The sequence below is a fragment of the Anthonomus grandis genome, chromosome 12 (genome assembly GCF_022605725.1).
Source record: "Anthonomus grandis grandis chromosome 12, icAntGran1.3, whole genome shotgun sequence".
Classification (NCBI taxonomy): domain Eukaryota; kingdom Metazoa; phylum Arthropoda; class Insecta; order Coleoptera; family Curculionidae; genus Anthonomus; species Anthonomus grandis.
The window spans coordinates 8,849,802-8,877,664 of record NC_065557.1 but is presented as its reverse complement, the minus strand read 5'-3'; the positions used below and the strand labels follow the sequence as shown (position 1 = coordinate 8,877,664).

Here is a 27,863-nt window from a genome sequence, read left to right as displayed (position 1 = left end):
AAAAACATGGAATTACACCCTCTGTAAATGTAGATGTTATTTATTCGGATTTTATCACTAACATTCAGACAGCCTTAGATAAACTTGTACCAAAAATGAAAATTAATCCTTAAAAAACGTGGATAAATCAAGATATAAAACAGTTACAGGAAAAAAGAGACAAGGCCTATAAAATATTCTCTATTACAAAACAGGAAGCAGATTGGGAAAACTTTAAGAAATATAGAAATGAGGTTGTATCTGTGATAAGAAAAAATAAAAAATGGTACTACAAACAAAATATTGACAACTGTAAAGGGAACAGTAAAAAAATGTGGAGAGTTTTAAAGGACTTAGTCGGAACAAAAAAGCAGGGCAGTGAGCGGTTTACTGAGCTAAATTTTGAAAATTACAATGGCTTATTAGAGGAAAACTTTAACAACTTTTTTTTGGACTCTTTAAACGAAGTTTCTGAAAGTATAGAGGATAGAGACTGGGAGGCGCCAGACCTAAATATTAAATCAAAACTCTCTCAATTTAAAACAATTAATATTTCACAGTTGAAAAAAATTGTATACGGTTTAAAAAACAAAGGCTCAAGTGATGATTGTTTAAATGTTAAATTGGTAAAACAACTCTTTGACGTGATTGGATATCCTCTACTATATTTAATTAACACTTCAATAGTCACTGGGAAGGTACCTTATGACCTAAAAACTAGTGTTGTAATTCCAATCCCCAAAGTGAATAAACCAACTGTTCCTTCGGAGGTTAGACCTGTAAATCTTTTACCAACTGTAGATAAGATCTTAGAGACTATAATTTGTAATCAATTGAGGGACAGTCAGAGGGACAGTTTGAGGGACAATCAGGATTCAGAAGTCAACATTCCTGCGAATCTGCAATCCAGTATGTATGTACAAATTGGAGAGAGAAAATGAACAATGGTGAAATAGTTCTTGGTGTATTCGTAGATCTTAAGTGTGCGTTCGAAACCATTGATCGTAGAATTTTTTTAAAGAAAATGAGGCTCTATGGTATTGATGATTATGCTCTAAGTTGGATTGATAATTATTTAAAGGACAGGTTTCAAAGGACAAAAATAGGACATAGGGTATCTCAAAAAAAGGAAAGTGTACTGGGTGTACCCCAAGGAAGTGTTTTGGGGCCCTTATTGTTTATTCTTTATATAAATGACCTGAATAGGATATTAAATAGATGTTTTATACACTTATTTGCAGACGATACCCTCATATCTGTCTCTGGAAAAGATTATTTAGAAATTGTAAATATATTAAATAGTGAGCTTAATGTTTTGTATGATTGGTTATGTAAAAATAGATTAAAACTGAATTCTTTAAAGACTAAATGTATGGTAGTAGGATCAGTAACAAAATGTAAATATTTTTTCGATTTAGGATTGTCTTTGTTAATAAATGGTTCACCTATAGAGTTTGTAACTGAAATTAAATATTTAGGTGTAATCCTTGATCCGCAATTAAATTTTTCAAGTCATGTAAATTATTTATGTAAGAAAATAGGAAAAAAGTAGGGTTTTTTAATAGAATATCGTATGTTGTTTCTAAATGGTCAAAAATGTTAATTTACAAAACTATAATTTTACCTCACTTCACGTATTGTAGTTCATTATTGATTTCTTGCAACAAAGAAGAGATACAAAAATTACAAATACAGCAAAATAAAATAATGCATGTATTATTGAATTGTAGCAAATATGTGCCGACTAAAGACATGTTAAATTCTTTAAATTGGTTAAATGTTGAGCAAAACATAAAAAAGGCAAATCTTTCTATCGTATATAAAATTGAAAATAACTTATTGCCAGGGTATCTCAACATTTATTTAAAAAGAAGAGTACAATTCCATAACTATAACATTAGATCTAAGCAAAACTTTAACATTAGGCAGGTAACAACATCCGCGTTATAAAAAACTTTGTTTTACGAGGGACTGTGCATGTTTAATAAGTTGCCTGAGAAGGTAAAGAATGCACCAAGTGTACATATGTTTAATAGGGGACTATTTGTTTATTTACGCAATCAAAATTGATTTTTTGTTTTTTGTTAATTAGATATAAGTAGCCAAGTGCTAAATAAAAAAGATTATTTATTTATTTATTTATTTTCCATAGTTTGTTTGGTTTGCTTTGAAAAATATAAATATAAGCAGAAATTGATATTATTAAAGGGGCCAAAATCAACCAGAGTGTTTTCAAATGTTTAATTAAACTAAATGCCAACTGAGATTTACCGAAAAATTTTTGTAAATTCAACTGGTGAATTCGGAAAGTGCCCTGTGTTGAACTAATATTAAAATTAAAATCTTTGGGGTTTAATATAAAATTGTATTATGGTAAAGCATAAATCGAATTATAATAATAATGCCTTGCAAAACCACAATATAATGTACAGAAAATAGGGCGATAGTTGAAACCTGTGGCCATCACATGGATAATGCTACCCAAGCTCAAGGCCACAAATGCCAATTGAAAAATTCGCCAAAAACTTCAAGGGGAAATTATACCTACCAGGACTATCGTCCAAAGGTCTTTTAGGGCGACTCTCTCCCGGCGTAGAACCACCACCGGCCGGATTGATCTTGGCCGCGATCTACAAAGAAAAGTAAGAATCCATGAATAAAATGCGGGGGCCATCACAAATAATCAATTCAACCGACAAGCGGCATGTTTTGTATGGGACGTTCGGGGTACGTTAAATACCTGTTTGGCTCGTTGTAGGGCTGCAGCAAATGCTGACGATTGATTGAAATTCGGTTGAGGGGGTGCTGCACCGGCAAAATCACTCATTTTTCTTATACATACACAAAAAAAATTGTCAAATTATTTACACACAAAACCAAATACAAGATGGAGTCTGCAAACGACGACAAGCGAAAGGATCGATGGCCGGTGGGCGGGTACTAAAATGACAACTTTGACAAAAAGTGACAGGCGTTGATGCAATGTTGCCGTCTCGTTATTGGGCATGCGCGTTTTGTTAAAATTCTTAAAATCTTAAAGGTCGTTTACGAACTACGTTTTGGCCTAAACAATACGCAGACAATCTTTGAAATTTATTTAATTAATCTAGATGGCATAACACAATAAGCAAAACAAAAACACTCTTACAATTTATATGGTTCTTATTGAATTTTTAATTAGTGCGGATATTTACTTAAACAAAATTGAATTGCGTCAAGTATATGGATGTTCCAAAATATTCCAAAAAATAACCTTGAAGGTTATTTTTTGTGATTCCAATGTGAATATAAAAGTGACCCTAGTCAAAGTGTCAACACTGTCAACGTCAAAAATGACGTTTATCATGTGGTGGCGGGAATGCAAACAGAAATTCCAAAAAAACAAAACAAGAAAATAAACAAATAAATTTTAATAGTAAATAATTAATGAATTCAGTTTAAAATAACAATGCCGTTACGCTTAAGTTACCAACCCAATTACTACTCAATTGAGGACATCTTAGCTACACAAGAAAGGACCCCATGCAAGTTTCTCCAAGAGGTTCCTCGGATGGGTAACTCAGCCTTAATTGGTTCTATTTTTGTCCCTTTACTAGTGTTGACATATTCTTTAGGTAAACTAAACCCATCTACAGAGGAAAAAGATCTTAAGGCAGGCACAGAACTAGAATTGCCCATATGGTTGGTTTCAGAAATATCTACCGGTCGTCAGCCAGTTGTTGCCCCAGAATTGCCAAAAATCTACAAAGAGGCTTACAGGGAAATTCTGAAGGCCGATGCTAGTGCTGTGGACTTGCATAAGTTCAATTTATATTTTTATGAGTTTGGATCAAAGATAAAACATTTTGATAAGAAGGGAGATGTTCATGATATTTTATTGCATGTAAGTTGACCTGATTATGTTTAGTGTAATTGAGTAGAAACCACTTAACTGAGTGTCAAACCTATTTCAGACATTTCAGTCATTCATTAGTTGAATAATCTTGTGTTGCAAAGAATATACTTGTAAAGTTATTTATACTATTTTAAAGAAACTGAATCATTAATTTGTTAACCAAAACTTTAATCAATATTTGATTAATATTTTCATATAGCTTTAAGACCATGTTTAACAGGTCACTTCAGAAGAAAATAATATTTGAGGAAAAAATTAAGTTAATTATGGTCTAATTTATAATTTTCATTAATGATTTATGTAAAATTACTCAATAATAGCATAATCGGGATGTGAATTGCAGATGACACAAATGTAGTGATTCGAGAATCAACCAAAAAATGCCAAACTTTTTTTAAAGAAATTTAAACTTAGTATAAACAAAAATAAATGATTGGTAAATAGAAAAAAACTTATGTTTTAATTTTTAGAACAAACAAATGTAGACTAGAAGGACCAGAAAACATAAAATTAAAGACTGCAGTTTTGTCAATTTGAATCTCCAATCAAACCAAATTCATTCATTTTTAGGTCTACAATACATTGATCATTGTAGTTTAAAGTTAAAAAAAAATGTATGTGGCACTATTTCATTTAGTTGTTAAATTTCTAAAAATGTACCTATATCCTTTAATTTATTTGAAATAATGGAGCATCTAATCAAATCTACCAAAGAAGAAATATTATATTAATCTCTAAAAATATCATGATGTAGAGAAAGAAAAGTTGTTGGAAAGGGAAGGAAATGTGCTATTTATTGTAGAATCAGCATTAATTTTTAAAAGAAAGAAGGAAAGACAATTCATTGTTTTGAAAGTTTTCTGTTTCATTTTAATTTACTTTCTTTTAGCAATATATTATTGACAAAATTGGAACAGTCTGTAACCAGTACAAAATTTTATTTGACAAAAATATATTTCGGTGAAAAAAATATTATATTTGTTTCTTAAATCTACTTTATAGTGTGAAACAGTCTATGAAGAATTTCAATCCAAAGTCACTCTCAGTCACTCTAGTAAAAGAGTTGTTTTGAAGAGATATGGCTTGATCCACTTGAAACCTGGGCCTCTTGTGCTATAGTGAAGAAGTTCTCCATAGTGAAGAAGTAACACAATTGATCGAGGTATTGAATATCTTGGTAAAGCGAAGGAATATACCCACCATCTAGTTTTGAGTCGAAATCCACTAGTGTTGTAGTAGAGAAAGATATTGAGGCTTCTCTAGTAAACAGGTCAAGTTGAAATCCAAGCTGCTGGCAGAACTAAATGTTCTATCCATTGTATCTACCCCTCCAGGCTAATTAAAAGGTCAATAATCTTTGAAGGGCTTAAGACCTATAACCAACTCCCCTATGTCATAAACAAATTACCATTATTGGGCATATCTAGGACCAACGTAAAAAGATTGCTATGAAGAACTTTACTACAGTCTGGTTGAGTTATACATTGATTCTTTGTAGCTCTTGTTTTTGATTGCACTTTCTTCCAAATTTTTTGATTTTCTATGTGTTGTTACTTTCCATGTTTTTAGTGGTATATGTGACACATGCATTACATGTACATTCATTTTTATTATTATTTTCTTTTAGTGATTTAATTGTCTGTTATTTTATTAAATTTAACTTATTTTTATTACTTTCTTTTTAAAAGTCACTTGCGCTATGGAATTGCTTTTTGTAGTAGATGCATTCAATATTTTTTCAATTCTGTTTTTGTTTTACAGAAAAGGGGCTGTTTGGTTATAATGGAAATAACATGATTAGTAAATTTAAAAAAATATAAATTGTGGCTTACCAGCAATAAGGAGGTCCTATAATGCCAGAAAGAAATGTCAATATTTCAATGCCCATTACAAAGAGTGCATTCACTAACATCTCCCAAAGATAGGAACATTGCAGGAACATCTTTCAATTAATATAAAGTCTGCACAGTCTTTAATTTGCTTTAAAAAATCTATTGTATCACTCCTTAAAAGTAAAGCATTTTATAGTCTTACTGAATATTTTTATTATGACTAGGAGTAAACCATGTCTGCAAGTTTTTGATCCTGGTTTTGTGTTTTTTTTTCATTTTTAATTTTGTTTCTGGTGGTAATTTTAATTACTGTGTTTATTTTTTTATATTTATTGTGGATGCTTTATTTAAAAGGTTGCATTTTGCTAGCTTTAATATCTTCTCTTTGTATTTTATTCATATGTTCTACTTTTTCAATAGTTTTAAATCACTATTTAGTTGCTCTTTATCTGCTGAATGTTCTATCTAGTTAAGAAGCTTTTACAAAGTTACTTAACAATAAAGATATTATAATGAAAGTATCCCATTTGGAAGGATAAATTCAGGAGGTAGGTCAAAACAGGAACAATATGTCATGTCTGTTATCTGACCTACATAATGTCTTGCCCGACAGACTTAATAATCTCAAACCTGTTAAATCTGGCAAAATCAAATTTTACTATTTTATTTTGTATTGATTCTCTCATGCATAGCAAACTCTGCAGCAATATTATTAACAAACAATACTTGTTTTTGTGAAATGAAAATAATAGTTACATGTAGAATTCTATAACGAATCCATTAACGTAAAAAACTGAATTTTGACAAAAATGTCAGTTAACAACTTTTATGCACTTAATTTGAGACACTACAAGCTTATCGAATATTTTTGTTATTAAAACGAAATTAAAGAACTTCCTTCTTGACAGGAATTGAACCTTTCTGTACATAAACAACCCATGTCGTTAATTTGAAATATATTTTAGTCCAGTTCCTTTAATCTCATTAAAATATTTCACAAAAGCAGCATATGTATAAAATTGTCGACACATTTTCCGTTGTGAGAAACAGTTGTATACTTCCAAAGGAACTTTGGTTTAATCTGTTTCTATACATTTTTGATTTAGAATATCAAGTATCTTAATATTAATTTATCATTTGCTTTAAATATGAATGCGGATTCTGGTCCTAAAGCTGAGAAACCACTTAATATACTCTTACTCATTTATATATCTACCATCTTCCTTAACATAATTTATCAAACTTATAGATAAGTAGAATAATTTTTTTAAAATTTATTACAAATTCCCTTCTGGAACAACTGGTTGTAACACGCAACTAGTAAGTATAATATATATTATTTAATTATAAAAACGGACAATTTCCTTGAGCGGACATTTTTTTTGGTCCCATTGAAAATACACTAAATTCCCATATGCTTTAACTGACACTCTCTCGGGCGGACGCGGAAACCTAAAAGTGGTCCGAAGAACCACTAAACTTTCTCTTGAGCGGACACAGAAAAAATTTAAACACGCAATCGGGGGTCGCAATCGCAGCGCCAATGCATGGCGCCAGAGCCTGGATTTTCTTCGATACGATGGTACTCCTCGCATGGCGCCGGTTTGTCGGGATGTTTTTGTGTTTTGACTGTTTTGTTAATGCATTTGGCTTTAGTTTATTGTCGTATCTTCTAGCGTTATTAGCGTAACAACCGATATGTCGTCGAAACGTAAAGTGCTAACTCTTAAAGAAAAAGTTGACGGAATTGAGATTTTTAATAAAGACAAACTAAGCGTACGCGACTTAGCAAAATGGTTTGGAATAGGAAAAACACAGGCAGCTGAGATTATTAAAAATAAGGATGTTTTATTAAGTAAGTTCCACTCAAATATAAATGTAAATGAAAAGAGAAGCTTCCTAAGAGAAGAGGGCAGAAATATTGACAGACAGTGATGAGTGGTTCATTGGAGCTTGAAGCAAAAATATTCCATTATCAGGTAACATACTTCAATTATTACACATATTACTGTATATTTTACATGTGCCTATTATCTTTTTAGGTACAATTGTTAAAACAAATGCCAGAGAAATCGCTGATGGTTTGGGGTATTGAACTTTCAGTACATCAGAAGGTTGGCTGCAAAAGTTTCGTACCCGGCACAACATTGCTTTTAGAACTATCAGTAGGGAAGCCGCAAGTGTGAACTCTGCCGATGTCACGACATTTTGGGAGAAAGTACCATCTATAATTAAGAACTATGCTCCCAAAAATATCTATAATGCTGATGAGACTGGGCTATTTTTCCGAGCAGTGCCAAACAGGACTCTACATTTGAAGCAAGAAAGATGTATTGGAGGTAAATTTTCAAGAGAGAGACTGACTATACTTTTTTGTGTAAATATGGAGGGACAAAAAGAAAAAAACCTCTAGTGATTGGAAAAAAGGCCAAACCAAGAGCATTTAAAAATATTAATGTGAAAGAATTGCCACTTACTTATAGGTGGAATAAAAAAGCTTGGATGACCAGTGAACTAATGGCCGAATGGTTAAATCAATTTGATAAAAAAATGATGCGTGAGAAACGAGAAATTTTATTATTTCTCGCCAATGCATGTTGTCACCCAAAGGATATAAGATTGAAAAATATTAAATTGATTTTTTTGCCTCCAAACTGCACTTCTATTGTACAGCCTTTAGATCAGGGCATTATTAAGAGATAAGGCACGTCACAAATATTTAAAACAGAAAACTCCTGGGAATTTAAATTACTACAGACAGCTTCGAAATTTCACTAAACATGCCATAAGTAGAGAGAAAGCGGCATATTTCAAACAATTTTCCTTAAAAAAAGGTAAAGATTTTTGGAATACCGCTAAAAAACTTAATTTTACAAAAACTAAAACCAATCCTTTACCAGAAACACTAAATAATGCAGTTGACCTAAACTCATTTTTTTCCAACTCCGTGGCTTTTACAAAATCAACCTCAAATGAAAAAATTGACTTCTACAAAAATAATAAACTAAATGTTAATCAGGAAGAGTTTTATATCAATTTAATTGATGAGGAAAAAACTGCGAATATTATAAAAAACATTGGAAGTAATGCAATGGGAGTTGATGAAATTTGTATTAAAGATTTAAATATATGTCTTCCTTATTGTTTAGAGGCTTTAGTTAATATTATTAATAGTTGTATTTTGCAGAAAATTTATCCTAGTGAATGGAAACAAGCTATTCTTATTCCTTTACCTAAAATTTCCTCCCCTGAAGAATTTAAAGACATAAGACCAATAAGCATTTTACCAGTTATATCAAAAATATTAGAACGTCACATTTATAATGAACTCTCTAAATATTTATATAAGTTTAAAATAATTCCTAATTGTCAGTCGGGATTTCGAAAATCTTTTAGTACTACAACAAGTCTCATAAGCCTTATTAATGATATTAGAATTAAAGAAGACAAAAAACAGATAACTTGCTTAACCCTACTTGATTTTAGTAAAGCATTCGACACCATTGATCATAAATTACTATTAGCTAAATTACACTATTTTGGGTTGTCTACAAATGCCATTATATTTTTCCAATCTTATCTTGAGGGTCGGTCTCACTGCGTTCGGGTAATCAAAAAGTCAAATTATGAGTTCTCCAACTTCTTGCCTCTTACCATGGGTGTTCCACAAGGATCCATATTAGGACCGTTGCTGTTTTCTCTCTATGTGGCTGATATGGAAAAGTGTCTTCAAAATTCAAAACTCCAACAGTATGCTGACGATTCCCAGGTATATATTGCTTTTAATACTCCAGGTCTGCATGAGGCGCAAAATAAAATAAATACTGATCTACAGAGCTTGGCCGTGTTTACTGAGAATCATAACTTAAAACTTAACGCATCAAAATCGTGTGTAATGTTTGTAACACATAACAAGAGTCAGCTGCAAGAGGTTTCAAACAGATTTAAAGTAGTTGTTAAAGGCGAGTCTGTTCCAGTTGTAACTGAAAAACGTAATTTAGGTGTAGTTATTGATTAAAATCTTAACTTTACTTCCCATATTAAAGTCAAACTTCAAGCCGCCTACATCAGATTAAAGGGCCTTTATCAGTATAAGAAAATGTTGCCTTCAAAAATAAAATATTGGCTGTGTGATACACTAGTTCTTTCATTACTTGACTATGGGGATATTGTATACGGCGATTCTTTAACTAAATACTTATCGAACAAAATACAAAAACTTCAGAATAGTTGCATGAGATATTCATTTAATATTGCCTCTAGAAACCGCATAACTCCATATTTAAATTCTAATTTAATTCTGAATATGAGCAATAGAAGAAAAGTCCATGTGTTTAATTTAATTTATAAAATAATAAAAACCGGACAGCCTGCAAATTTAAGAAATTTATTTTTTAATCAAGATATTCCTTATAATACAAGAAATCCCCATTTGCTTAGAATTCCTTTACATAGAACAGCAACCTTTAAAAAATCTTTTTTATATATGGGCATTCGGATGTGGAATGAACTACCTATTTATATAAAGGAATGTTCGCCTAAAAAATTTATTATAAACTTAAAAAAATATCTCTTAAACACGCAAATTATGGTAACCTAATGTGACCGTATTTTATAAAATGGTATTTTTGTTTTAATTAATGTTCTGCACACCTGATCTTGCTAATTGCAAATATTTAGATTAAAATTAAATTCTCACTTGCCTGTTATCTACCCTTCGTGCTCGCCCCTATACCGTTCTCGCTCGTCTTTGGATTCTTTTATTTTTTTTTGTTTTTCTTTTTGCCCAGCTTCATAGCCACTCGCTAGTTCATTGTAAAATGCATATATTGTTCCTTTTGATTTTGGTATGGACCTTATTGTAAATACATAATATTACGTTTTTTAGAAAATAGTTTATTTAGGAACACGGGTTGTACAGCACATGTACAAGTAATCTATGTACTTGCATGTGTATCGGTTTTTTTTTATAAAAATCGCGTTGCACTCCGATTACCAAACAAATTGTTGTAATTTTGAATTATTTGTATATTCATGGAATTTAGTTTCGTATATTCTGTAATAATGTTTAATAATTTTGAATGGTAATAAAAGTATTTTTTTTTTTTTTTTTTTATTAAGAGTTTTAAAACATTTTATAGGACAATCATTATTAAAAAACTTTTATTAGCCATAAATACTGCTGAATCAGCCCAAGAATTAGCCAGAAAAATACACGTCCTAGATGCAAATTACTTTATAAACATTGCATGGGACCAAATGACAAATAAAAAGGTTCAAAATTGCTTTATTAAGTCTGGCATTACACACTCTAATAGTTCAGAAAATAGAGCAGAAAACCTGGAAATCTGGGAAAATGAAGACGACATTCCATTGTCACTTTTAGCTCAAATGTTGAGGAATAAGGATAATTTTGGAATGATAAACAATAATGATATCAACAAATTTTTTAATGTAGAAAATTATTTAATATTGGAGCAAATTGATGACCTTCCTCTGGAGGTTTCGAATTAAGAGGAAGTAGTGATATCGTCCGATTAGTCAGAAGAGGAACACGTTGAGGAAGAAGAGGAATTGACTACCTATCAACAGGCTTTTAATATGACGCAACAGTTAAAACGCTTCACTCAGGCTAGGGGTGACCTATCTGCTCTAGATTTACTATCTAAGCTTGATCTTCATTTCCAAGATACTTTGCTCAACAAAAAAATCGACAAACATCTTTATTAGAATATTTTAAACATAAACAATGATCTTAATTTGTACATGTGTTCCAAAATATTTACATATTATTTCTTACAAAAATCTTTATATGTATGTATGTACTAGTTTAGTTTATTGTCGGTTTGTTATTTCAAAAGTTTTTGTTTTGGTTTGTTTTTTAAGTTTATTTTTTTGCATAATTATAATTATTTTGTAACCTTGCATAATTTTTAATTTAAACTTTTGCATAATTATAAATTTTATATACTTATTGTCATTAAATATTTAATATTAAGTTTAAAAAAATAACATGCTGTTTAATTTTGCTTCTGTGTGGCCTTTTTCTTTTGGACGGACACCTCCGTTGAGCGGACACTTTTTGAAGGTCCCATGAGTGTCCGCTCAAGAGAGGTTTCACTGTAGTTGGCCATTTTTTTTTTTGGACAAAAACCCATCAATTGTTAGTCTTTAGTCGAACATTTTTCCTAAAATTGTATTGACATTCTGATTGTGACGTATTGTGTATATATTGGCCTGGCAAACTGCGGTCTTGGTTGCGGAAATCAATATATTGACTTGAAATAACAAGTTAAAAAAAAAAAACGATAATGTTTTCCTACTTCCCCTTTAACTTACTACGGTTCGACCGAAATTACTCTTAACTCTTTGCCCATGATATTCTCTATATTCGGCACACAATAAAGAAACTTGCTAAGCCTGTATGATTGTAATAATAACAATCATATTATTACTATAGAGTTTAAACTTAAACATTTCTTAACTTATCCATGTTTTAAATGTGAGTGCCTGGCGGATGAAAACTTTATGTGTATTGTATTTTAATTCATAATTGGATTCGATATGCCTACATTATTGCTTGTTAAAAACTGGCTTTGTTTTGACAGTTTTTTTTTTAATTTTTAGACTTTTATCACAAGATTTCGCCTGATAATGGATCTCGCCCACAATACAGAATCGGACCCCACAATACAGCAAAAACTCGATATGTTAGAAAGAAAATTATTTAAAGAAGCAAATGTTGCCAAGACAAAACTGAACACTTGGTTGTTGGAAAGTGGTGTTGAACTGAAAGCAGGAAATATGGTAACCAATCACAGAAAAAGGAAGAGGGTCGACGATGATCTTTTTACAAATTTGTTTTAGTGTTTTAAATCAAAATTCGCATGTTTTTTTTTAAATGTAAATATATTTATTTTAACAATATGATAACAAATTATTGCCACCTCCAGCCTTTATATAATCAATACCTAAAAATAAAGGGAATAAAAAAGTAACATAAGAACAACTAAATTTACAATAAAACTAGTCACCACCTAATGACTAAACAATATTTTATGAAGTAATAAACTTAACAAGAAATATCTTTCACCAATAACTAATAAAAATCAACAAATGTACAACATAGGGATTAAATACCCTTACTAATTTACGTATTGGATAAACCATTTAATCCAATAAAAAATATTAACAATTTGATTCATATGTACAAAAAATGGTTTGTTTTGAGCAACTTTAACGATTTGGAGCACCATAATGGGAAAGCACAGACTTGATAAGGGCCCTAGTTAAAATAATCAATTAAATATCTACAAGTTCAAGATTTTATATGAGTAAATATCCTAATTCCCTGAAGGTGATTCAAACTTTTCAGTGTATACAAAAAAAAATGTACCCTTGTTAACTGTTTTTTTAAAAATCAAAAACACTTCTTAACTAGGGCCTTAGGGTTGTCATAATTCACAGCCCTCACATACCTATAAAATACCAAAAAACGTCATTTTCCTTATAATATGTATATACAATATTGTATAAACTTCAAATAACCAATATGATTAAAATATATCTTTAGTACACTTAAAACTACTTCCTATGTCTTAGATAAGGCGCCGATGAAGTTTATATAAATTATCAAAAATTTTAAAATATAATTCATAGATCTTTGTAAAATTGTATACCTAATCTCTTTTTGTAAAAATTTTTTATTATCGATTTGGCAAATTTAAGGCAAAACTAAGAGGTTAAGTCCTCGTGGATAAATATTATTTTTGCTATAAAAAAAGTTGAATAATCATCCTAAAATCCATGTTGTTCTTCCTTAATGGGTTCATGTTTGAAAGACAGACTGTAGGCGTTTTCTAGACTGCCGATTTCTCTCATGATTAGAACACTGGACGTAGCTGGAAAAAAATAAGAGACGATACATTATTAGAAGAATACATTATATATAGAAGATAAAATTCATACATTTTACAACAGTGTCTAACCAGCACAATGGGTTTTAAAATATGTGCGGACTGGTATTTTCACTAGGTACCTAGTCTAATTTAATCTTACGTTATTGGGGTATATCTTATCTTTTTATATTAAATTACCTTTTTTAAAACAATATAAAAAATATGAACGGAAAAATGCATACATAAAAATGAGAGTATTGACTATTGTTGTTATTATTATGCCCTTTGTTTTCAGTACAAATGCAAAAAAAAAATTGTTTTTTTTAAATGGCTTGTTTGCAATGAAGTCAGGCAATACAATAGGACCCATGCAACTATGTAATATTCCTTTGGGCAACACAGTGTCTGACAAGAGTTAACTCTAAACCAAACACATTTTGGTTTACAGTATTGCGCATGTTATAATTATATAATAATTTTTCCATAATTTGGGGCATTAAGCATAAATCTTATGACAGCTTTAGTGTAGTATAGCTGATCTAATGTTAAAAGTTCCTGAAACAGTAATTTAGTTGAAAATCTTTTAATTTTAAATAAAGCATTGATCTAAACAACACTTGATGCACAATTATTACGGTGCCGCGAACATTGGACAAAAATAAGAAAATTAAAAAAAAAATTCTGTATTTTGAATACACGTATACAGAGCAAGCATCAGTTGGCTTTAGTTCCGGTTGCCATTGAAATTGAATTATTATAATTCAATGCAAAAATCTAATGACCCTGTACAATTTACAGCAAAATATGTACATAACAATTCAACAGTATTTCTCTCACCTGTTACCGAAATAGAGATTATTGATCTTTTAAAAAGTTAAAGTGATAGTTCTGCTCAAGACATCTTTGGTTTGAGCAATAAAATATTGAAACAACTTGCAAATGGTTTGGCCCTACCACTATCTCTAATAATAAACAAATGTTTTTCATCTGGTACATTTCCACAAAAGCTTAAAATAAGTAAAGTTGTTCCTATATTTAAAAAGAGTAATATGAATGATTCAAGAAAATGATCGACCCATATCAATAATACCGATATTATCCAAGCCCATTGAGCTCTGTCTAAACCAACGTCTCATGTCTTTTTTTGATAAACATAATTTACTTTCACCAGCACAGTTTGGCTTTCGAAACGGAAGATCCACTGCTGATGCACTCAGGGTAACGGTAGACTACCTGGTTGATGCATTTGAGGGGGGCAAGACAGTGGGTGCAATTTTCTGCGACCTCTCAAAAGCGTTCGACTGTGTCTCGCACAATATTTTGTTGAGCAAGTTGGATTTTTATGGTATCCGGGGTATTTGCCTGGAACTTATCCAGTCCTACCTTTGTGAGCGTCAGCAGATGGTGACTTGTGGGGGAAGAACATCCTCCATACTTCAAATAACAACAGGGGTGCCTCAGAGATCAATCTTGGGTCCTCTTCTGTTTTTACTTTATGTAAATGAATTACCCGCCCACTTCTCAGAGGTGATATCTGTACAATATGCGGATTACACAACTCTTCTCAGTCGGCATTCAGATCTGATTTCCCTACAGAATGGAACTAGTGCAACTCTTCACAAGTTAAAAGTATGGTTTGCTGACAATAATTTATGCTTGAATCTAAATAAAACAGAGGTTGGTTAATTTCTCTTTAAGGGAAAGACATCAGAGAATAGACGCGATCAAATTTCTGGGTGTTTATCTAGATAATAAATTATCATGGAAGAGCAATATAATAGATCTGGCAATAAAACTCTCGTCGGTTCTTTTTCTGTTGCGCAGAATTGTTAAATTGGCGCCTCCAGTAGTATGTAGAACGGCGTATATGGGACTTTTCCAATCAAAGTTGTCATTTGGACTGTTATTTTGGGGTAACTCGGCTGACTGGCAGAGAGCATTTAAGTTGCAAAAATCGGCAGTTAGAATTCTAGAAAACAAAAAACCAATAGATAGTTGTAGACCTTTATTGAAAAATTTAAAAATCATGACAATTCCTGGCCTATACATTCAGCAATGTCTGATGTTTGCTAGAACACACTCTTTTAGATTTAGCACAGTAAATAGTAGACACTTATATAAAATAAATAAATAAAAAGGACTTTATTTTTGACTCGGCGAATTTCAGCAATGCTGCTTTTAACCGAGTACATAAATGATCAGTATACATAATAGATAATGCTTGGAATACAAAAATATAAAAGATTACCACTGTATCTAAATTCACAATTTTAATAATTATAAAGAAAAACAGAAAAAAATATATGGGTAAATCCAAAATAATGAAATCATAAAAAATTAAATTATGAATTTAACGAACTAAACCATAAATTATAACAAATAACAATAATCCATGCATCCAAAACAGTAATGGGCAAGAAGTTCAATGTATTATCTAATTAAAAGACACAAGAAATAAGCAATAAGATGGAAAAAAAATCATGTAAAAAAAGCATTGTTATTAATCTAATAAAGTCTGTCTGTACTTTTTTTTAAAAGCTTGTCTTTGCAAACCTGCAGCTGGATGGTAGTTCATTTAAATATATGACACCAGACATGGAGGAAATCTCTTACTTCCACAACACCGGCTTAGTCTGACCCATAAGGGCTATATGACTAATGCCATAAAACTTTTTAATGCAATACCCGAAACCACAAAACAAGTTTTTTTTTATTTGCTATGTTATGTAGGTAAAACTCTGATAGATTAATGTCTCCCTTTATGCACTGTATTATTGGCGTTTGACAATCTATACTTTTTGACGATGCTAAGCTGTTGAATGTATATGAGCAAATAAAGAAGTATTATTATTATTATTATTATTAATTGTAATTTTTTTAGGTAGTCAGATAATGTAATATTATATAATGCATACCGTTCTTGAGATATGTTTTATTATTTTTAAGTTAAATTGACTTGTTTTGTTTTTTTAGAAGAAATTTCTTTCCAGGAAAACCACTTCTAAAAAATTCTTCCTATAATATTATTATAGAATTAGTTTTCCTATTTTAATAAAATAATAATAATAATAATACATCCTTTTCTATTAATCATACATATACATTACATAGATATAAATCTGTTTACATAGCTACTACCATTATTGTGAAATAAATGCTTTGAAAGGTAGATTTGACCCACGAGCGGTTTTAGCATGTCTGGTTAAAAAGCATCAAAATACCAAAAAAATAAATCTCATAAAAAAGGCGCAGCATAAATTTTTTTTTTTAACTCCTTAGACCAAGCATGTTTTTCAGAGGTTGACAAATTTACAACTTTTATTAGTGCGTAAAAATTTTTAAAGAGAGAGGAAACAATTTAAAATTTACAATTTTCAACTTTGGCGCTCTAAAAAATGAACCTAGCGTTAATTGTCAGGATTTTCCTTAAATTGATTTGAAAAAACATTTCATTACTTTGCAGTCGATATAAGATAAGGCTTTTTGGTAAGTGTAGTTTTAGAAAAATTTTAGGTTTATTGTTCAGAAATATTTTAAACAAAAAAAAACATTCATGGCAAATATCTCAAAATGGGTAAAAAATTAAAAGAAAGTTTATAGAACAGAAGTTGTTCATTTTGGGCAGTAAAAGTAAAATTTTAAATATTGCTGAAATACCTGGGTCACCCTGTATGCATGTAAAGGTTAGCCCTAGGCTACTCTTACACTTACTTATTTTTCTTTATATTAAGTTCAAATTTGATTGAAGCAACAAACTGGCAATCACTTTGCGTATTTTTTTACTCTAATCACTTTTTTAGGAATGGTATATTTTACGAAGTAAAATAGATTTTAACAAAAGCTATTAATAACTAAAATGTGGTCTAAAAGTATCTCGCTAAAAGTATATGACATATTCAATGTATGACACTTTATGCATAAAATCTATTTAAAAAGAGAAAGGCCTCAAAGTGTGTATGAGCACGTATCTACAAAAACCAAAATTAGAAGAATCTCAGATATTAATAATAGTAATAGAGCCCTAGAAAGATTATAGTTTGCCGCGGAGCTAAACATCAGGTTATTCCATAGAAAAAGCTTTAGCACTCTTAGATTTAAGTTTAACTGAAAATAAATACAACCTCTTAAGGAAAGTTGTAAATGAAGTACATAAAGATTTATTTATTTAATAAATATTCTTTATATAGTTTAGCAGTTTGTATGCCACTAACCAACTTCAAAATTCTCTTTTATTATCTAGAAAGTACTGATGTAAGGCAAAAACCTCTGCAGAAGTCAACTTATTCAGAAAACCACTCTTAAGTATTTTTAAGACCTGAAAGCTCGGGTACTTAATATAAAAAAATCGGCGATGTTCTTTAAAAGATAGAATATAAATTTACAAAAACACCAATAAGGATTTCTTTAATCTTCGCAGTTCGTTTACGTTGTACTATAAATTAAATTCTTTTTTAAGAAAGCAAATCCTGAACTTCTTCGTGCATGGGAGAAATTAGTGTTGGATAAAATTAATGAAATTCAGGAATTTGAAATATTTTGAACGTTTATTAGTTACCAAAATAATACCTTATAAATTGTATTTTTTATAGATAAGTGCTAAAACTAATTAAATATATGGTAACTAACAGACCGTCAATTCAAACTTCCAGGACCATTTGACAAAATAGTGCCTGAATTCTGTTGAAGCGTAGGTAATGCCTAGCAAATACTACAGATTACATACACTTGATAATAAATTACATCACATGATCAACATTAAGCCGTAAACAAGAACTAGAAGCAAAAGAAAAAACATCAATGCCAGAAGGTTGGCGGTTTCAGGTTGGTGTTGAAGATTATACAACAAACAAAAAAAAAACACATACCGGAATCCGACATCAGAGATGCATTTGACTGAGAAAGTGCCGTTTCATTCCAAACTTAAAAGTTATTTCGGAAGAAGCAAACTGGCTAATCTTAAATTTATTTATATAATGAGCAATCGAATATGCTTTGTAACGTGTGACATGATCTTTACTATGATCGGTGGAACTGTAACTAATGTGTTTTCAAATACAAACTCCACTCAAAAATTTATTATATTTAAAGCTACATCGAGGAAGATGAAAAGTATCATTAGTCCTTTTGCGAATTTAAGACATGTAAAGAAGATACCAGAATGCCTTGGTAAGCTTATTGCCCGACCTAAAACTTCCAAGGTAAATTTGAAAATATGGTAGTAGATAGTTTATCAGTACCAGAGCTAGCTGTGTTTGTGCGTTACACTCAAAATGGTCTGGTTTATTTCTTCAGAGTTTAGTATGAAGAAAATAGAATAAATTTACATACACTTTTACTAGTCGGGACAAAATTGAGAGAGCTATTTATCAGCAGCCTGAGAAATATCTTTCGTCAGTTTCCCAACTACAGAGCAGTACTCTTTATTTATAAATAGGGGCACATAATATACCCTCGTTTAATTTTGGAGTGAAATGGTCTTTTTTCGAAAATTATTTATGATTGACCAACTTTTGTTTATTGGATTCTGTAGAAAGGCGCTTGAGGTAAATTGTTAGGTAACCTTATAAGTTGTCTTTATAAAGTTCTGTATTTATTAAAGTAAAAGTACAAGTGCAAATAAATAGTTAATTATTTTAATAGAGCGATCATCCAATAAGTTGATAGATGAATATCACCTGTAAAAATACACATATTCCTAGGATCAGACACAGTTCTTTTTAAAATATTTCTTGTGCACACAGGACGCGATAAAGCGATAAGCTTTGCTATGAGATGCGATGCTATGCTCTTGATTACTTGCTATATTTTGGTGTTGTTTTAATAGAAGGCGATAAACAAAAGCGTAGTAACTTTCATACCTCTGCCTGCGTCAGTTCCAGCTACCATGGAATTATTATTATTAGAAAATTCATTTTTACGATATATGTATATAAAAAAAATGAAGAGTAAAAAAAAGAAATGGGTACATGAAATTTATCGTGAACGATTAACCTACGGAGAATTTCATCATTTGTTCTCCGAATTAACCCTATATCCTGACAAATTTCGAGAATATTTCCGAATGTCTTTGGAAACATTCATACTTATTAAAAATGGTATAAAACACCATTAGTGGAAAAAGTGACAACAAACTGGAGGGTTCCAATCAGCGTTAAAGAACGCCTTGCCGTAACGTTAAGGTAAGAAAAAAATGCTTAGATATATGTGAGTACTTAAATATTTTATTTCAAATTCGTTACAGTTATTTTAGAAAAATAAACAAATAGAAATGTAAACGTATAAAATATGTCTTTTTTCTTCAGGGGAGAATTGTGTAAGAACTATTTGTTTCTGTGGAATAAGCGGGTGAAGCCAATGGTGTTGCCACAAAAGTGTGTGTCATTTGAGGTTGATGAGTTGGCATATTATTGGCAAAACTTATATTTCCAACATGGTGCTCGTTCACTGTGGCTTGGTAAAGCAGTTCCTCCATCTTGAGACGAAACCACATCTTTGTTTCAAAACGCATTTTTTTTAGCGGTGTATGGAAACTCATAAGAAAGTGATAGTCATCATCCTGAGTAATCTGAGATTGTGTCGATAAAACGGAATTATTTGCTTTAAGAACTTCAATTTTTTGTTGCTCTAATTTCAAAAATTCTTCAATATCAAAGTCTTCTTTTCTTTTAGCTGCTCTTTTTGCAGGACGTTTTGGCGACTGCCCACAGTCAGTTGGCTCTTAACGTACATTTTTATCTGAGCTAGTAGTTGCAATAGTTTGGTTGTTGTGATCTGATAATAGTTGTTCTGATTCAATTCATAACATACAATCTCTTAACATATCACTACAAGTAATTCACTAAGGGCCAGTTCTACAAACATGATATAACTTTTTTCCTGGAGTAATTACTATGACAAGGATTGTTGAGACAATTGTAATTTTAGCAACTATTCTAAAAAAAAAACTTATACCATGATTGTAGAACTGGCCCTTAGTGATAATAACACACTAATTGATTCTCCTTTTTCCAGGTTTCTGGCGACAGGTGCCTCTTATAGAAGCCTAGCATTCTCTTTTCGCCTTGGCGTCTCAACTGTGGCAAAGATAGTTAAACAAACATGTGAAGCAATATGGAAAGTTTATGTTGCTACATATTTGCCGGTCCCGACGAAAGAAATTTTTCTGACTATTGGAATAAATGGAATTTGCCTCATTGCGTCGGCTCAATTGATGGTAAACATGTACGAATTAAATGTCCGGCGAATTCAGGAACAATGTTTTACAATGAAAAAGAATATTTTTCCATCGTTTTACAAGCTGTGGCTGATGCCAACTACAAATTTCTGACCATAGAAGTGGGTGCATATGGAAAACAAAGCGATGGAGGAATCTTTCAGTCGTCACAAACATATGCTTTGGTAAAAAATTAAAAGTTTAATTTACCATTACCTGATTCAGACATAGAATTCCCGTTCTATTTGATTGGAGATGAAGCATATCCGTTGACACATTTCCTAATACGACCATTTTCTCGAAGGCAACTCACAGATGAAAATGGGAATTTCAACCGTAGGCTCTGCAGAGCTCGGAAGTGTGTGGAATGTGCATTTGGTATTCTAGTGGCTAGGTGGAGAATATTAACGAAAGCAATAGAGACCGTAGCAGAAATCATAATTAAATGCGCTTGTTTTCACACAATATTATAATATACCGAGAAGGAATCCATGATTATGATATAAACAATCACGAACAAACTTGCAGTGATATGATCAGCCAGCTTGCCTCACGTGTAAACAACAGAGCGTCAAAACAAGCATATGAATTAAGAGATATTTTGAAATCGTATTTAGTAAACCACTAATATAATTGTTATTATATTTCTCGTAAATTAAAAAAAGTTTTTTTTTAAATATAAAATAAACTAGTATGTAAACACCATGTTTAACTTACTTGAAACGTTTAGTTCTGCAGCTACCTCCTGCCATAATTTCTCAATAGCCTTTGTTTTGTTGATCCCATAGTGGAAGACGCATTCGGACTGCATTTATTAATTTTTCTGCACCATCATACCACACGAAATACGGACAAATATGACTAGACAATAACTAGCAGCGCGCAGCGCGAGGACCCAAGCTATTAAAATCAAACTTGCTTGAAAATCAGACGCGCGAGATCGCGTTGCATCGCATTGCATCTTAAAGCAGCAACAAGCGTGCTGTTTGAACGCTTGCTTTTGATTTTAGAGGTTTGTATAAATCGCACCGCATCGCATAGCATCGCTTATCGCTTAATCGCGTATAAATTGATCTGCATCTGTTGAGGATGACCGATACAATACCAATAAATTAATCAAAGTATTGCACTTGTTAATAGTTACCTTTAGGTAGCTTACTGTATTAACTTCAAGAATATCACATTGTTGATAAATCTGTTCTTTGGTAAAGACCACACAACCGTCAGAACTAGTATTAACGCTTTGGTTTAAAAACTTCACTTTTTAGCATAGGAATCAAATATTTTAATAGACTGTAGTTGCAAAAAGCAATATTTATTACCACTGTAATTTATAGGAGTGGTTTTTTGTTATAGGGTCTTAAATCGATATTTTTATATTTAAATAACGCTAAAAGTTGATTTTCATGAGTTAACGATTAAAAAACTTAAATCATATTATTGGTAAAACAATTGTCTCATTTAAACATTTGTGAATATGAACAATAGTATTATAGATCTTAAATTAGCTGCAAATAACTTTAAACAAACAAACAGTTCAAATAGTCCGCCTTTTTTAAATCGATATTGTCCGTATCTGTTTTATCGATAGAAAACACAGTTTTAATTCTCTGACTACGATCGAAGCCGTCGTCTTTAGTATGCATTCGGACACAAATTTTTGGCATGTAAATAAATTTTGTCTATAATTGAATTTAAAAAAAAAAGAAAGTGAGTGAGGAACTAAAAATACATCTAAATAACTAAATAGTTTACCTGTAGGTGGCGTATGTTGCGGCGGACTAGCAACACTGTTCCCACCAATAAGCTGATCGGCCGGACTACTCGGCATCGTAGTGGGCGACGTAACTGGACTATCGGTCGAATCCGACGCCTGATACCCGTTATTATTGTTATTATTATTATTATTGTTAATCGGTTGCGGCGTTGCCGGCGATGGCACCTGATTTGGCACAATTAACGGATTATCTAGGCCACCTAAAATGTTTTCCTTTAAATCCGATTCTTTTGTTATTCAATAAAAACCACTGACCTCCCAAGAGCATCTCCTGCAACAAACTATCAATGTGAGCGACCCCGAACAGTTTGGCGAACTGGATCTGCTCGATCATTTGCCACGTGATCGATTGGAGCGGGGGTAAAGTGAGCAGTAATTCGCCGAAGCGCCCTCTGCTGTCGTACTGTCTGTCGCTGATGTAGTCTTCGAGGTTGATTTGGATTTGGAAACGGAGCTGTTTTATGCGATCCGAGTTACTTAGTCCTTTAGCATCTGAAATTCATTTATTTTATTAAGTAAGTTTTTGTATAATGGAGAGTTGCTTGCATAATTTGTTCAATACATAAGGTAGGAAAATAAAGTAGAAACGTGTGCATTTAATATAACATGAAGTATCGTAGAACACAATTTCATTAAGCTGTATTACTATTAACTGTTCAAAAGGTCTAATAGTTATTAGTATGAATCTTAAGTTTTCTCAACATGGTGATCAAACAACAGCCTTGAAATCCATTATAACGCCCACATCTCTAATAAAATTGTCATATTAACTAATGGTAACTTAATTAGATATTATTTAATATAAATATGTAGAGATTCGAGAGGTCTGTATTATACTTTGTGAAAGTCTGTCAATCTTTAATTTTCTACAGCCAGACTACGCAAAATAAGGAAAAGAATAACTATAAATATTTGATTTTTTAAGTTATTACAGATTTTTTTTAACTATCGTATATTTAGGGTGTTCATATTAAGATACCATTACGGCTATCTTCATTTTAAATTAGAAAAAATTGACCGTTTTTATGGTCACTAAATTTGCGTCTACGGCGTTCACAAAATGTTGATTAGTTTCCGATATAGGATGTTAATATATGAAAAACTAAAAATTTGTTACTCCAATAATTAGTGATAATTCAATAGTCAAGTCAAGCATAAAAGCTTTATTATCTAAGAATCTTTTATCTTGTTGACAAAATGACTATAAAGCGTATAATGTATATTATTTATCTACCCTAACAATAATGTCTAAACAATACTTTTCACTCATATAAATAAATAAAAACTTTACCATAAGAATATTATTATACATACAGATTATACAGCTGATACACGGGTAGAAACTAAAAAGAACAAGAATGCTACTACGCAACACAATTCCAAAATATCACAGTCAAAAATTAAGTGAAACCGAACTGATAGTATTCTTCCAGGTAATAAAACTGTTGTCACTTCTTGCCTAAATTTACAATAAGGATGAAGCTTTTAATGTTTAGGGGCAGAAGTTTGTAATTTTTCTTCCCCATAAACCAAAAGAATGACTTATTAACTCGGGTTTCGGGAGATGTAGAGGATTATTACTCAAATTGTATTACTGTTGTTGTTACTGTGTGTACGTCTTTAGAAAGAATATTTAAATTAATATACATACAAGAAAAACTATTACAATCATTTCTTTAAAAAGACTCTAAGGCTGTTATTCTATTTAATAGAACAAGGAAATGGAAAAAAGGTAGAAAAAGGATAAAGGAATAACTTAAGTGTTTATCATACAAACATTCTTACAACGCTTTTGAGGTATTAAAAATTTTTAAAGTAGCAAGAAACTGAGATGCATAAAAGATATAAACAAATCATTATAAATACTCAAAAGATATAAGAAACCACCTTAAGTGCCTGGAATACAGCGCAAATATCATAGGTTTCATGTATCATAGGTTTTCATAATCGTGATTCGATCCTTTTTGTCTCAAATCCATATACTGTTTGCTAAACGTAATAAGAATTGTATTTTTATACAAAAATAAATTATTTTGAATTTGAATCTTAGAAACAGACAAAATTACTAGTAAAGTTAAAATTCTGAAAATAAGACATAGGTTCAGTTCTAGAAGTCTTCAATTTAGTCCTTAATTCTTGGTTAGACCACTTGCTGCATTACAATAGAATTTGTTAAAAGACTCAGATCACCATCTACATTGCTTTTAACTGAAATATTACGAAAATCATTAATTATGGTCCAGATTTCTTATTGTTTATTCTTCGCCTCAGGAATTCGACCACTTTAATAACCAGAATTGGTTGATTTTAGAAGTTGTTTACAAGTTCTACGGTAGTTATTGCAATAATTGATTAATCCTTGATCATTAATAAATTTATTCAAATAATTCAGAATGCGCAAATTTTTCTCTGACACTTTAGGACCCAGAGTTTAGGTATCTTATCATTTTATTATATGCCTTATTAATATAGAACACATAACTTAGTATAAAAACTGACAACTGGGTCTGCATCACTAGGAACGACAGTTTCTTCTATATTCCAGTTCCTCCTTAAATTTCGTTTTAATATTGGAAGCCATTTTTATTTCATCCTATATATCATAAAAACACTGGGTTACGACGGGATTCGCAAAAATGCAAATTTTAACATTTTTTTTTAAGTGCCAGATCTCGGCTAATAAGAGAGCTACGATCTTGCAAATGGTCTCATTTGATTTAGGATGATGAAAGTAATAAAAACTCGTTAAATTTATGAAAGTAGCATCCATAAGTGCCGAGATATTGACCGTCAAAGTTTAGGCGAATATTTTTCACGTTATTGAACTACACCAGCTTCTTACTTTTATCCCATACATCACGAAATTACCCGGTTATGATGAGCTATGAACCGATCTGAAGGAATGAGTGGACTTCGAATATTCGCACAAATGCCATGTTTGATTTCGTAAAAATATTATTGTCATTATCATTCATATATATTTGAGTTTCAAGAGCATTTTATTTTTATATTTTTAATAGTTTTTTTCTTTTGGTTATATTGATTTTAATTTTTTTAAAAGATTTTGTCAAAATTGTACGTACATGAAATAAATTATTTAAAATTATTTTTAATAAAAAAAAAGAGAAAAAATCATACTACAAGCAAGAAAATAACAATTTTATTTTAGACATTTGAAGTGAATGCGAGTTTTTTCCTTATATTTAAAACCATTTTTTATTTCCTTTTATTCACACTTCATATGCCCCAACTAAAGCATACAAAGTAAACAGTCCATGCTGTCCTAAAGGACAATTCATCAGTAATTACACACAAAGCAAAATACGTTGACGAAAGCTTCTTGGAGATGTTAACTATGTGTGTACTAAATTTTAGATTATAGTCAATGTGTACTCCCAAGAACCTGCCACTACTCTGCCTATCTATCAGACAGCCTAACCAGATACTATTCAGGGAGCAATTAAATTCAAACTAGTCTTCGAAATATTCAACAATACACTGTTTGAGTCACCATCGCCTATTTCAGCCAAATCTTCACAAACTATCCATGTGATTGTGGTATAGTTTGCAAAGATCGTGAATTTACCACGGATACTCAGTCTGACTATGTCATTTTGTCCAATAAGTAGCCATTTTATAGAAAAAAATAAAAGAGGAAACCATCTTGCAATTGGTAGTTTTCTAGTTATTAATAAAATATTTTTTAGGCGCATTTAAAAATTTTAACTTGTAGCGTATTTAAAAATTTCCAAATTTAAAATAGAATTTATGTTTAAATAAAGTATGATATGCTCCCGATAGGCAGCGCCTTAAGAAAATCTTACACAGCTATTTTGCAATTTTTGTATGGATCTAGAAAGCTCCGATGTTATAGAATTAGAATATACGATATCACCGTAGTCGATTAAGGAAAGAATAAGGCTATTGCAGAGATAATATTTGGTTTTACTCTTTAAGACATTTTTAAATCAGTTGAATTACAAAATATCTGTACAAAAAGTTAAATCATTTTGTACAGATTTCTGAGACACATATAGCCTATGTTTAATTTGTTCTTTATGTGTGTCTCAAAACAAAGGTTAGAATCTAAAGTAAATCCTATATAATATTTTTACTTCATTGACAAGTGGAATTTTTTCTCCATTAATCTCAATATTTATACTTTCATATAAGTGTCCCAGAATTCCTGAATTACAGCCATATAAAATTATGTTAGATTTAGCAGAGTTAATTCTTAAGTTATGCCCATTGGAATAATTAACTATATTTAGTATATCTGATTTAATTTTTTGCTCAGAAATATTAAAATTTAAAAAATTTAATGGCACGTATATCTGAGAATCATCAGCATATCCGCAACATAAATCGTAAATAAAAGAGGTCCCAATATGGAGCCCTGAGGAACACCAATTTCCAAGTTAAGATACTTTGAGTGCTCCAAACTTCCATTGTTGGTTTTTAACAACACCGAATGTGATCTATTTTTAAGATATGAATCAAAAAAAGAAACCGTGGATTCGGAACAATCAAAATATCCTAACTTTGCAAGGAGCATTTAGTGATTTATCGTATCAAACGCGCTGCTAAAATCAAGCACCGCCATGCAAGTACTTCGTTTATGTTCTTCGTTAAGTCTTATATTATCTAACATTCCCACCAGACTAGTAGTTGTACTATAATTCCTCCTAAATCCCGATTGCGTATCTGGAAGTATACCAAATGAGTTAACAAAATTATAAAGTTGCTTTTTTCCAGATATCGGGATATACATTTGTAAGAATGCAAGTATTAAGGTATAATAGTGTGTGTACAACTATTATACCTAAATTTGGTATTAAATGTATTAATAGTGTATGTACAACTTTATATTTAACTGTATTTTTGTGTTTTACAATGAATTTTGAGAAATGTCAATATTAGTTTGGTAATGTTATTTTTAAAAAATGATGTAGTTAATCTGTCTAACATTTAGTTTTATAATTATCCGACGCGTATAAACATTTTTATGGCTTGATACAATCATCGACGTTTTTCTTGGCCTTGCGTATTAAAAACATTGATTTATACAGTGTGTCTACTTAAGAAATGTTTGACAGAAAGTATTTATAAAATTTAGTAGAAACTGAGGATAAAATTGAAAGTGTTATAATTGTGGGTCACAATTATAAAATGTATCGAGAAGCTACAGAAATGTTTAATATTAGGAAAAAATCAAGACCAGGAGCTCGTGATAGACTCTTTGAATTCCGCTGTAATATCTAGGGAATTT

General features: G+C 31.1%; 3 protein-coding genes across 17 annotated transcripts in view; 1 reads left to right on the top strand and 2 right to left on the bottom strand.

The window, feature by feature from the left end:
• The window catches only part of LOC126743079 (far upstream element-binding protein 2-like), a 50,909-nt gene extending 47,990 nt beyond the window's left edge, over positions 1-2,919 (bottom strand). For 2 of the 4 annotated variants that reach the window (XM_050450015.1, XM_050450016.1), the window contains exons 1-2: positions 2,720-2,919; positions 2,528-2,609 (exon numbers count right to left, since the gene is read on the bottom strand). In XM_050450015.1, the coding sequence (XP_050305972.1) occupies positions 2,528-2,609; positions 2,720-2,806 (169 nt within the window). In that variant the 5' untranslated portion in view covers positions 2,807-2,919. The remainder of the gene's footprint in view (positions 1-2,527; positions 2,610-2,719) is intronic. The other 2 variants (XM_050450014.1, XM_050450017.1) reach the window with 1 other exon arrangement.
• A 182-nt stretch (positions 2,920-3,101) lies between these two features.
• Positions 3,102-12,633, top strand: LOC126743084 (DNA replication complex GINS protein PSF3). Its single transcript, XM_050450034.1, has 3 exons — positions 3,102-3,533; positions 3,594-3,862; positions 12,334-12,633. The coding sequence occupies exons 1-3, from the start codon at positions 3,428-3,430 to the stop codon at positions 12,571-12,573; spliced, it is 615 nt and encodes a 204-aa protein (XP_050305991.1). The 5' UTR covers positions 3,102-3,427; the 3' UTR covers positions 12,574-12,633.
• LOC126743080 (hepatocyte nuclear factor 4-gamma) overlaps positions 12,597-27,863 on the bottom strand; it is a 95,503-nt gene continuing 80,236 nt past the window's right edge. For all 12 annotated transcript variants that reach the window (XM_050450022.1, XM_050450023.1, XM_050450030.1 and 9 more), the window contains exons 8-10: positions 22,850-23,086; positions 22,573-22,794; positions 12,597-13,607 (exon numbers count right to left, since the gene is read on the bottom strand). In XM_050450022.1, the coding sequence (XP_050305979.1) occupies positions 13,504-13,607; positions 22,573-22,794; positions 22,850-23,086 (563 nt within the window). In that variant the 3' untranslated portion in view covers positions 12,597-13,503. The remainder of the gene's footprint in view (positions 13,608-22,572; positions 22,795-22,849; positions 23,087-27,863) is intronic.